Source organism: Brachionichthys hirsutus, chromosome 9 (genome assembly GCF_040956055.1).
Source record: "Brachionichthys hirsutus isolate HB-005 chromosome 9, CSIRO-AGI_Bhir_v1, whole genome shotgun sequence".
NCBI classification, from domain to species: Eukaryota; Metazoa; Chordata; class Actinopteri; order Lophiiformes; family Brachionichthyidae; genus Brachionichthys; species Brachionichthys hirsutus.
In genome coordinates this window covers 10,065,304-10,077,484 of record NC_090905.1, presented here as the reverse complement: position 1 = coordinate 10,077,484, position 12,181 = coordinate 10,065,304, and the positions used below count along the sequence as shown (strand labels likewise).

The 12,181-nt window shown below is 40.6% G+C and overlaps 1 protein-coding gene across 1 annotated transcript; it reads right to left on the bottom strand.

Moving 5' to 3' along the window:
• Positions 1-8,525: 8,525 nt before the first annotated feature.
• LOC137899519 (leucine-rich repeat-containing protein 15-like) lies at positions 8,526-11,359 on the bottom strand. The gene is made up of 3 exons (XM_068743554.1): positions 10,096-11,359; positions 9,380-9,885; positions 8,526-9,305 (listed from the first exon to the last, which is right to left on the bottom strand). Exons 1-3 carry the CDS (start codon positions 11,357-11,359, stop codon positions 8,526-8,528), a joined length of 2,550 nt encoding a protein of 849 aa, XP_068599655.1.
• Between the last annotated feature and the right edge of the window lie 822 nt (positions 11,360-12,181).

Below are 12,181 nucleotides of genomic sequence, written 5' to 3'. Positions count from 1 at the left end.
TTGCAATCATGGCTAAAATTCTTTCAGTAATTCTGCTGTTCAGAAGTTTTTTCAGGCCCCTTCAAACCATCTAGCATGAGAAAGCATCCAGTAAAAGTCACTTGTTCATTATGTAAACATGTCCTGCAATAACCTGTGCAAATTCTTATCCTGTATGATGTAGAACTAAAGTCGACTCAAGTATCAGTCAATCTTTATTGATGGTGAATTATAATATTTTAATTACTACATATCCAGAATGGTCAAATTTCAAGGTTACGAAATTGTTTTTGGAACTATTTTAACTCTGACAATATTTCTTACAATCTAATGGAACACCTTTTTTTTTTGCCAAGACATGAAACGTTTATTAAATCTCAATATAGTTTAAATGCTTCTCTTAGACAGGATGTTTGACTGTATTTGTACTGTAATACATGCTACTGTTTGACTGTACTTGTACTCTAACATTTTATCTAATAAATATATTCATCATTATTCATACTCTATGACTAAAATGTATTAACCTAAACCTGAAATCATAATCTAAAGACATAAAACAGTCATCTTAAAGTAGATCTAAGAGCTTTAAAGATCTTTTTGTGGTCTGCCACATGCACAAACTCCTCATAGAAAGGCCCCAAGTCAGACTTGAACCTGTGACCCTCTTGCTGTAAGGCAACAGCGCCTACCACTGCGCCACCGTGCTGCCCTTCCATACTGTTTAAGATGAAAATAATATTTTTATGCATAAATTGGAAGCAAATGTATGTATGTATGCAAGATGCATAAAATTATATCATATATGTCAAATATTATTTGCAGCCCAAATGTGAAGCACTAAGAATTTAAAGGTATTTTGTCAGGGCATTATGAAATCTTCAGCATATCGGTGTCTCTAGTTACCTTAGTCTTGCCCTGGCAGCTCTAGTTTCTTGCATGCATCAACCGTGTAATACTGGTCAGATAACTCTTTATTGTTGGGCTGAATCTTTAATGACAAGATGGCATGTCCACAAAAGTAGCATGCATGTAACCGATTGAGTTGCTTCATTACTTTGATGATTTGTGCATGGCACGGAATTGATAAATCATGTTTCTCAAATACAGTATTCCCTCAGATGACTAGAGCGTGTACACTCATTCCATTCATCCACAATGCAAACAGATACTTGTAGCTCAATGCTCCAGATTTACCACACTAGGAATATTAATGCAAAAGTATTTACATTTATCAGGAAATGCAGGATTATCTCGATGAAAAGTAGATCAAGGGATTCACCAAGCTTTGATATCAACCCACTGATTGTTAAAGTGTTTCGAATGCAAATACAGCTGCCTGATTTTGCTCCATTTAGTTATTTGCTGGGTGATAAAAGCAGGTTGCATTCAAAGGCCTGCTGAGCCAGACCGCCTTCAAACAATTCTGACCCCGCCGCACCTCGCTTTTTATTTCCATGCTCTACAATTTGTGGCAAGGTCAATTACTGCAGCAAATGTATTTTATTAAGCTTTCACGTAAACACAAATAACAAAGGTTAAATCTCATCCTCCCAGCAAAGCAGAAAACACAATCAGACGACAGTTCTAACTGCAATGGGATGTAAACCAGGAGTACATATTTTCTCTACATTAATTCAGAGAAAATGATCGTTCCAACATTTTTGGCTGCTTTAAAAATACATGCAGTTTGATGGAACAATAAATAAATACTTAGAATGAACAGAATGAATGATATAGGAAATAACACAACAAACCCTGATAAACGTCACACTTTCTACCGATATATTTAATATAAATTTTATGTCATATATCTTTGGAAATTTAAAGGGTCACAAGTTAATTTCTCTTGTCACAAATATCTGCATAATGATTTTACGCTTCCAGAGTCATGTCCTCCCAACAGGCTACGGGATCCTTGCAGTCATTGGTCTTTGTCTTATCTGGATACACGTATTGTTTCCCTGCAGCCTGCTCACACTAAAAGGACTAATCTCCATTTATATTGCTACTTAATGTTTACAGTCACTTATTGTGGGGCAACAGAGAGGACATGTACACCAAAAGGACCTGTCAGGGTCGGCTGAATGTCAGTAAGAAAACAGACTGCAGTACGCGTGTGTCCCAGAACATCCAGAGACGACGATGGCCGTGCTTTTGGAGGAATATTTATTCTTTCAAAACCATTTCATCTACCGTAAATATAAAGATATGATGATTATTTGAATCTACTGCCACAGCTTTTCAGATTAACATTATTTGTCTCCGTTTTTTGATCCTGTCTGTCAGACAAACACAGCAGTAAATAAAGTGTTTGATTATTATGCACGCTTTGGTGCAACAATGCAGAAGTGGGGTCTTGCAGACAGTGCCCACTGTGAATGTGGGGATCCATCACAGACTGTGGACCACGTGCTGACCAGCTGCCCCATATACCGCCCGCCAAATGGTGATCAGGGCTTAATTGACTTGGACAATGACACACTGGACTGGCTTGCTGCAACAGAGCTGAAGGTCTAAGGACATACGACAGAAGAATAATTAATTTATTGAATCAAAAAAGTGTATTAAATGCTGTTAATATTAAAATACGTCATCAAATACCAAAGGTCCAAAGGTCATCGAGAACAATCAAGCCAAGATCCTGCCCAGAACCCTTAAGCTCTGGTGGAGGACCCGAGCTTGAAGCAAACCCCGTACATGCTGGGTGGACGAGACGACAATTTTTAATTTGTATATATATATATAGAGAAAGATCTGCTAAGACTCAGTCAGCAGATCTGTTAGGCCATTTTGAATGTACTTAATTTTCTACTAATTAAATCACCACCTGACTTTGTTTAGTTCTTGACCCACTGAGCAGTCCTGTCGGTTAGGAAAACAGAGGAGAAAGAAGTGCTCTAATTGCAAATAGAAAATAAAGAGTCAAATGCTTTGCTCATGAATCCGGAAGTTGAATCTGTCTTCTAGTGTTCTGTGCACTGTGCTAATGCCTTACCTTCTACTTCGAATAAAGAGAAGGTGAAACTCCTCATTAATCCAATGACACCATTATTACTGCTTTGTTTTACACTGATATCATAATACAGAGCCTGGAATATCTCATGCCTTTCTCTACTTTTTTTGTTTTAATGTGATTGAACCTCTAAGTTTAAATACAGATGTCAGAGATTTTCATCACTCTCAACGCTGTCGCTCTAATATTCACAACACCCTTTTGCAGACGGATGAGCTCTCCTTCTAGGCTGCCAAGAAGAGTAATGTTTAACTAAAATTAGATGATGAAGTCGTGAAGAGGGCAAGTTAAAAAATAGCCATGCCTTTTTTCCAACTATTTCTGTCTCATTTTCTCATGCATATCCCAAAAAGTCATTATTTGAAGCCATTCTTCCTTTTGTTGTGATAGCTGGGCCATTTCCATCCTTATTCAAAGCCATCAAAAAGTGTACCGTCTTTACCTTCTCAGACTGTTTGAACATGTTTTACTACTTTTCTAAAATGTCTCTTTCTATTTCATATTGATGGCTCAGAGACAGGAGGATCAAGGGAGAGACAAGGAACAAAGGACTCACACTTTTACCCAGAATTCATAGATGCTTTACCAGGTGGGCTCTATGAACACCAATTTATAACTTTTACATGATTCCACAGTAGCTTTCACGGCACAGGAGATGTTTCGGTATTCTTACATGGGTACTATCTCAAGGGCAGTCTCAGTGGTGTCACCTTCTAACCTCTATGCCTGCTACTATTGACCAAATCAATATTGGACTCGACAAAGAAACATTGGGAGAGTCAGTTATATTATTGTGACTATTATATGCAATAGGAGGCGATATTCTCTCTCTTGGCCTGAAAAATATCATCTTATTTCAGCGTATCTCACCTACAAAGCAAAATTATTTAAATTTATTTATAGTGAAATATTTGTGAAAAGCAGTCTGTTGGCATTTCAAAAAGAGTAGACTACTTAGAGAGGATGTCTTTATTACCATTACATTTTTCATAATGTCAGTTCTGGGTGTGTTTTTCATGTAGACATAACTTTTACAGATTCTTTATCAGCTCCTCCTAATAACACCAGCTTTCTTGCAAAATCTATTTGGAAGCAATTAAGACATTTTATGGATGAGGAGACAAACCAATGGGAGCAAGGCGGTAAGATCCTCCAACTTAGAACGTAGGTTATTTGCATTTTTTCCTACTGCAGAGTAAGTGGCCAGTTTGTCATCTACAGCCGTCCTTTCTTTTTCCGATATTTTCACACTGTACAACTAATTTCAATTTAACTACAGGCTCGCTTTTACATTCCCTTTTGCTCATTACAAAATGTTAACATTCTAAATGTCTAATCTAATATGGTAATTATGCCAGTACTGTGAGCATTTTAGCATTCTGGATTTAGCAGTTATTTTAAATCACTTTTCCTAAGTACATCATGTTAGCTGTAATGGCTGTAAACTAATTTTTATTTGTGTGTGTATGTGTGTGTGTGTTCTCTGCCCTTCCTACCTCAGTGCTCATTCATGCCAGGTGCTATAAATGTAAAAGCCAATCACAGTGACAGGATTCTGCAGGAAAAATGTCACGCCTTTGGGGTAGCTTTAATATTCTATTAATCCCCTGAAGAACTCAATCATGTGTGGATTATCTTGAGAAAATTATTTCCTGAAAATAAGTAAAATATATTTAAAATGCTCTCTGTCCACGGATCTTCCATACAGCAAGACACATTTCAGTACTGACAGCTCCCATTTTTAGCACAAGGAGAGAAGGAGTCATGGTGATCGCAGCTCCATGGAGGGTGCGGCTGGAGACTGGACTCAGCTGGTATTACTGGACGGGAGGTTGAATTTGGAGTTTGGGGGTAGGGGATGGGGGGGTCACTCCCATGGTGCTCTCTTCTTGGCTATAACAACACCAAAAAATGGATAAGGAAACTACTATTCTGCAGGTTCTCAGTTTTTTTTAAACTGAAAATGACATAAATACAGATGTTTTGATTTTGAGAAATCAAGGATGTCAGTTTTCATCACATTTAATATACAGAATCTTGATGTACTGTAATTGAGGTCTAGAAATTAAAAGCAAACAAAAAGTGCTTTAAGGGGAGGGAGGTGTTCTGTTTCTGCATGAAGTATGGCTGAGTAAACTTGTGACTGTGTTCCTAAATATAAATACTAATGCTGCCAGTAGCAGGGAAGCACTAATCTAAAATATCAGATGGACATTACATTTGGACACTTTGTTGCAGGCTCTCTTTAGCCTCGCTGTAGACAAACACAACAAATCCCAGGGGACACTTATGTGTTGCTTAATGGAGAATTTAGAAGAACGTCCATAATTTGTGGTTGAGTTCTCCTGATTTTCTCCCATTTATGTTTTTAGAGTATATTCAATATATTAAAAATGTTAATTGCTGTTGAAATGCTTGGCAATTTCCAAAACAACAAAAGTTAAAGAAGGGATTTTGTTTCCTTCAGAATTAATTTATTTCATTATTGCTGCAGTAAAAGGATCTGAAATTTAGGGAGACACTGCGTTTTACTTCATCTGTTGTTTTGCCTTTGGGCAGAAAAGCTCTAAAAATGAGAGTCTCATTTCCATTGTCCATCCATCCATTGTCTTCGGCTTTTTTGCTTGCGTGAGTCACTGCAGCATATCCAAGCTTGATATGGGCAAGAGGCAGGGTACACCCCGAATGCATCGCCAGCGCATCGTGGGGCCACACAGAGACAAACAACCACTCATACACTACGGACAATTTGGAGTAATCAATTCACCTCGATCACATGTTTTTGCAGGTGGGAGGAAACCGGAGAACCCGTAGAAAGCCCACGCAAACATACAAACTCCGCACAGACAGGATTTGAATCCGCTACATCCTTGCTGTGAGGTGACAGCGCTAACCACTATGCCACCATGACATGCACATATAATCTATAATATGCCGCCCCATTGCTCATTAACCCCAGGTAATAAGCTGTGCCACCCCAGCTGTAAATCGGACCGCTTACTGGAAACTATTTTCCAGCTGAAGTGTCGTAGTATGGCTGCAATGGGCTCCTCATTTCACGGCTCCCTATGTTTTTCAGCCCATTGCCCTTCCCACACACAATTATCTCCTCAGCTCTTTTTCAGACTCATTAGTGGAAATTGCAGGCTTATGCTCCTTTAAAGCAGAATTTCCAAGGGATGTGACAAATTCTTAGGGGAGAGGATTGTTTAGTCCATCTTGGGCTGTGGGATTGAAAAGTCATTGAATCTTTAAATAGGAGGTTAAAGTGAGCTGAACTGAGCACATATTTTTTAATGGCAGACCTCCGTGATAATATCAAGAATTAACAAATGAAGTGAAGTGAAGGATAAAAATCTGACTATACAGTACTTTCTTGCTTTGGCTACTGATGCTGAACACACATTAAATAATAGGAGCACACACAAAAAAAGGAATACACAACAAAATTACATGTTAGAAGTTTAAATTGTAACAGAATTTCTGTTTTATATTCCATGAAATAGTTAAATAGTTAAAATATTTTTTTCCTCGAGGCTGTGTCATGTAATCTCACGCAACACTACCATCTAGTGAAAATAATTCATACATGCACTTGATGGAAAAAATATTTGGACACCTGAACCTTACACGTGCAAGAATGTTTCAGAAATCCGAATGAAAATTCACAAAACTCCAGTGCCAAGGCATGCATCCAGTTACTCAGCCATGCAAACTGATTCCATGAAGATCCCAGTGTACTGATTCTGATGTTAAGGCCGGAGGAATATTTGCATCTCCAGTTATTAGAAAGAGAGTTGGCAATTTTTATGGACTTTATCACCACTTTAAAAGGACAAGGACTTTTTACAGTGGTGATAACCAATAGGAATTTTTAACGTGAAGGCAGAGTTGTGCCTGCCTCCAGCATCGGTTTCCAAAATTAAAAAAAGGAAAATAAAGTAGTGAATTAAACCAACTTATGTTCAAGACCTGACTGCCAATCCAACAATAAAAGGCTGCCTCAATGATGATGGCTTTATACCAATCAAGATATTTTCATTACCTTCTGACTTTTAAGTGTAACTCCAAATCCAAAGTGTCCAAAGTGCAGCAACACAAAACATATTGGGAGTGCAGGAAGCGCTTTTAATTCTGCTATTGCTCACATTAATTTGCATGCATGCATATTTCACACAGTTTTAATTAATCCGGCCTGCTGTTGTGTTCCTACATGTACCTATACAATTCCTGCTTCAAGTCTAGTATTATAATATTAAACTAGTGCAGAAGTAGCAAACATTTCATTCAGTGTGCTAATGATGTCAACTGAAAGAAACATAATTCAATCAGATGTAGAGTTTGTCACAAACATGGGTGCATGGTCATGACAAAAAAAGTGAAATGCACAAATCAAGTCAATTAAACAATGTATTTATTAACACAAAAAAGACATACTAATAATGGCAAATGGAATCAATAATCACTGATCAGTGATCACTCTTGATATTGAGTGCATGCGTGAATTAGCATGTGTGTAATGTTGTATGGTGCAACAAAACAGAGCAGAGCAAAAAAAAAAAAAATCAAACCTAACAAATCTAATCTAATAATTACAAATCATGTCAATCACAAACCCCAAACTGACAGGTGTCCCAGGATGGAGACTCAGACTGAGTTGAAGCAGGTTTTTTTTTAAGGCGCAGTGGAACACAAGGCTCAGGTGATACCAATCCTGCTGATGAACCCAGGTGTGGCTAATTCACCGACGACCCTCTGCCACGCCCAAAGTACTGAATTCATGGTACAGCTGGTCCTCACTTAACAATGGAGTTACGTTCCTTGCAATTTGACGGTCGCTATCCGTGACTAAATGATTTCAGCGTTAAATAAAACCCCTGGAGACTAACAATTTAGCTGACATTTTGTGTTGTCCATTTTTTTTATATATATTTTCATACGCATAGGCAATTTATACTGTGTATATGTAAATACTCACAACTCCGCAGCCAGTGCATTCCGGTCATTGTAACCGGGATTTGTCGTTGCTAAACACAAACTTTTACATTTCAGAAAACCAGTTGTAACTCTGAGTCGTAATTAAACAAGTACGTCATTAAGGGAGGTTCAGCGGTATTGAGCTCAGATTGATCAGAGGTCCAAGAATATGACTCTCTCTCATACAGGTCTGACCTCTCTCAGGGTCAAACGGATGAGTTTGACCCTGTGATCCATGTTTTTACTTTGCTGCAGAAGGCTGTAAAGAGACAATGTGAACTTAGCCAGTACCAGTGTGCATATGATCTCCACCACCAGCAGTGCTGAGTAGATCATGATCTGCGTTTTGCACTGTTCAACTTTGTTTATGTGCTGATAGGCGAAGGAAGATGATGACTCCAGAGTGGTTTGTCCCATTGGACATATGAAGGTCAACGGGGTTGGTTGTGTATTGGGTGTTTGAAAAGTGCTGAGGGTAGTGGTTATGGCTGTAGTTGTGGACATGGGCACACTTGTTGTGGTTGTCATGAGCACAGTTGTTGCTGGATAAGGGCTAAGTGCAGTTGTTGTGGGTACATTTGTTGTTGCGAGTTTGGCTGCTGTAGTTGGAAAAGTGGTTGTTAGTGTTGCGGTCGTAAGAAAGGTGGTATCTTGAACTAGGGTTGGAAGTGTAGTTGTAGGAGGTGTAGTGGTAGGTGCAGTTGTAGTGGGAGGTGTACTGGTGGGTATGGTGGTTGTGGGCAGTGTAGTGGTGGGTATGATGGTTGTGGGGGGTATAGTGGTAGGTGCAGTGGTAGTGGTAGGTGTAGTGGTCGGTATGATGGTTGTGGGGGGTGTAGTGGTGGGTATGGTGGTTGTGGGGGATGTAGTAGTCGTAGGTGGTGTAGTGGTCGGTATGATGGTTGTGGGAGGTGTAGTGGTGGGTATGGTGGTTGTGGGGGGTATAGTGGTAGGTGGAGTGGTAGTGGTAGGTGTAGTGGTCGGTATGATGGTTGTGGGGGATGTAGTAGTCGTAGGTGGTGTAGTGGTCGGTATGATGGTTGTGGGAGGTGTAGTGGTGGGTATGGTGGTTGTGGGGGGTATAGTGGTAGGTGCAGTGGTAGGTGTAGTGGTCGGTATGATGGTTGTGGGGGATGTAGTAGTCGTAGGTGGTGTAGTGGTCGGTATGATGGTTGTGGGAGGTGTAGTGGTGGGTATGGTGGTTGTGGGGGGTATAGTGGTAGGTGCAGTGGTAGGTGTAGTGGTCGGTATGGTGGTTGTGGGGGATGTAGTAGTCGTAGGTGGTGTAGTGGTGGGTATGGTGGTTGTGGGGGGTGTAGTAGTCGTATGTGGTCTAGTGGTGGGTATGGTGGTTGTGGGGGGTGTAGTGGTGGGAATGGTGGTCGTGTGGGGTGTAGTGGTAGGTACAGCGGTAGTGATTGTAGGAGGTGTAGTGGTGGGTATGGTGGTTATGGTGGGAGTACTGGTAGGTGCAGTGGTAGTGATTGTAGGAGGTGTAGTGGTAGTGGGTCGTGCAGTGGTTATAGGTGGTGTAGTGGTGGGTATGGTGGTTGTGGGGGGTGTAGTGGTGGGTATGGTGGTTGTGGGGGGTATAGTGGTAGGTGCAGTGGTAGGTGTAGTGGTCGGTATGGTGGTTGTGGGGGATGTAGTAGTTGTAGGTGGTGTAGTGGTGGGTATGGTGGTTGTGGGGGGTGTAGTGGTGGGTATGGTGGTTGTGGGGGGTATAGTGGTAGGTTCAGTGGTAGGTGTAGTGGTCGGTATGGTGGTTGTGGGGGATGTAGTAGTCGTAGGTGGTCTAGTGGTGGGTATGGTGGTGGTGGGGGGTGTAGTGGTGGGAATGGTGGTCGTGTGGGGTGTAGTGGTAGGTACAGCAGTAGTGATTGTAGGAGGTGTAGTGGTGGGTATGGTGGTTATGGTGGGAGTACTGGTAGGTGCAGTGGTAGTGATTGTAGGAGGTGTAGTGGTAGTGGGTCGTGCAGTGGTTATAGGTGGTGTAGTGGTGGGGATGGTGGTTGTGAGCAGTGCAGTGGTAGCTACTCTGGTTGTGGGTGATGTAGTGGTAGGTGCAGTTGTGGGAGATGTGATGGTTGTTGGGAGTGTTGTGGTGGTGGCGGGAAGGGTGGGGCAAATGAGCTGATCTTCTATTAAAGATTGGATTTCCTTTCCTTTTAGACCTTCTGGATCTTCACAGAAAACGGCAGACTCAAGCTTGGCAGAGTTTGCCTTCATCCAGAGATGGAGATCTATCAAGTTACAGTCACAGAGCCAGGGGTTGCCATTGAGGGAAAGCGCCTTCAGTTTTGGCAGGGGTTCAAAAACATCCCCGGGAAGTGTCTGGAGGTGATTGTGAGCTAGCTTGAGTGTGGTCAATGATTGTAGCTTTTCAAAGACATTTGCATCCAGAAAACGCACCTCGCTGTTCTGTAGATTCAAGTCGATGAGGTTATCAAGGCCGTCAAAGAACTCCTTGTGCAGGGTGGCAAAGGTATTATTGGACAGATCTAGCTTCTTGAGTTTCTTCAGAGGACTGAATATTCCTCGAGGAAGCACGCTCAGATTGTTTTGACTGAGCCTCAACTCAGTCAGTTTCATGTCTCCAAAAAGCACTGGTGGTAGGTGGGTCAGTCGATTTTTCTTTAGTGTCAGTGTTTTAAGCTGAGGGAAACCAACAAAAAAGTCTGGCGGTAAACCAGTCAGAAGATTACTTTCCAAAAACAATTTCACCAGTTTGTCTTTATGCGGAAATACATTTGGAGGCAGTTCTTTGATTTTGTTTCCTTGCAGTCCAATTTCCTTCAAGTTTGGTAGATTCTGAAAAATGTCCCTAGTGATGGCGGTCAGCTGATTATCGTACAGGCGTAGAATCTGCAGCTTGTTTAGTCTGGAGAACAAATCCGCAGATACAGTGGACATATTGTTTCTGGCTAAATGGAGGAGAGTAAGGTTTTGAACATCATCAAAGGTCCCATTTTCAATGTAATCAATCTCATTCCCATGTAACTGAAGCGTTCTCAGGTCTTTCAGGCCCTCAAACAAGCCTTTCTCAAGACTGCGGAGCTTGTTAAACTTCAGTGAGATCGCCTCCAGGTTGCTGAGGCCTGCAAAGACACCCACAGGGATTGATGTTAATGGCGTGCTGGAGATCTCGATATGCTTGAGAGCTACCAAGCCCTCAAAAGCTCCTGGCTCAATAGATGTTGTATTAGTGTTGATGAATTCCACCTTTTGAAGCTGGGGATTCTCCACAAAGGCTGCTTTGGGGATTGTATGAATTTTGCTGTCCAAAAAGAAAACCTCCTTCACACCTTTTCTCAGGAATCGCGGGATTTCTGTTGTGGAAGAACTAAACACATCTTGCGGGCAGTCTGTCTCCTTTTCACATTGCATTTTTTGATAACATGAATATTTAAATTGTAAAGTCAGAAATAGAATAATGATTTCTCCTCTTGACATGATCTTTTTTTCCCACTACAAAAAGAAAGAAAATAGATAAATCAAGTAGAATAAAATGTGTTCTTGTGTACAGCTGGAATGGTAATATTCCTCTTTTTTTTTCTGGAGAAAATAAAGACAAGTTTCCGTAATAGGATAAAAAATACATTGTTTTTTCGAGTTATCATTAAATATAATGCTGTTTAGCGTCCAGTTAAAGGCAAATGAGTATTAGCCTACCTTATTTCCTTTCCTATGATGAAACAGTTCCAAGGCGAGGAGACACAAATAAGGTCTGTCTCATCGTTTAGCTTACATATCGCTGTTGTCCAGCAGGCCTCGCGTGAGTTTCATCCCATGAGAGGTGTGGTGTGAAATACACTTCTGTAGCTTGAGATAAGACCAAGTTCTCTCTCTCTCTCTCTCTCTCTGTATGTGTGTTTAACTTTCTTATTTGGATTATGAGTTTTTTTTAAACTTCCATTAGATGGCAGTCTTTTTTTTACAGTACCTAATTTATTTCATCAAGTTGATAGTGTAGACATAATGTAGAGTTAGGTATGTAACTGGAGTTAGTACCAGTATGTGAAAGCTTTGACACAGACACCCAAAAAAACACAATATGGTGATTCAACATCAGTTGCGTGCTGTATATTAGGATTTTCTACTTCATTCTCATTAAGAGGACAAATTTGAAACACCTTATTCTGGACTGACATTGTGCTTTTGGATGCTACACAGAAAATAGATTCAACATAATCCATCAATTTGAATGTT

What these genes read in the sequence shown, in the direction of transcription:
- LOC137899519 (XM_068743554.1), bottom strand. Translation starts at nt 11,359, where the DNA reads ATGCAATGTGAAAAGGAGACAGACTGCCCGCAAGATGTGTTTAGTTCT. An exon ending in AGAAGATCAGCTCATTTGCC is followed by an intron (nt 9,886 to 10,095) that starts CCACCCTTCCCG and finishes GTACTCCCACCA; the next exon opens with TAACCACCATACCCACCACT. An exon ending in CTCCTACAATCACTACCGCT is followed by an intron (nt 9,306 to 9,379) that starts GTACCTACCACT and finishes ACCCACCACTAG; the next exon opens with ACCACATACGACTACTACAC.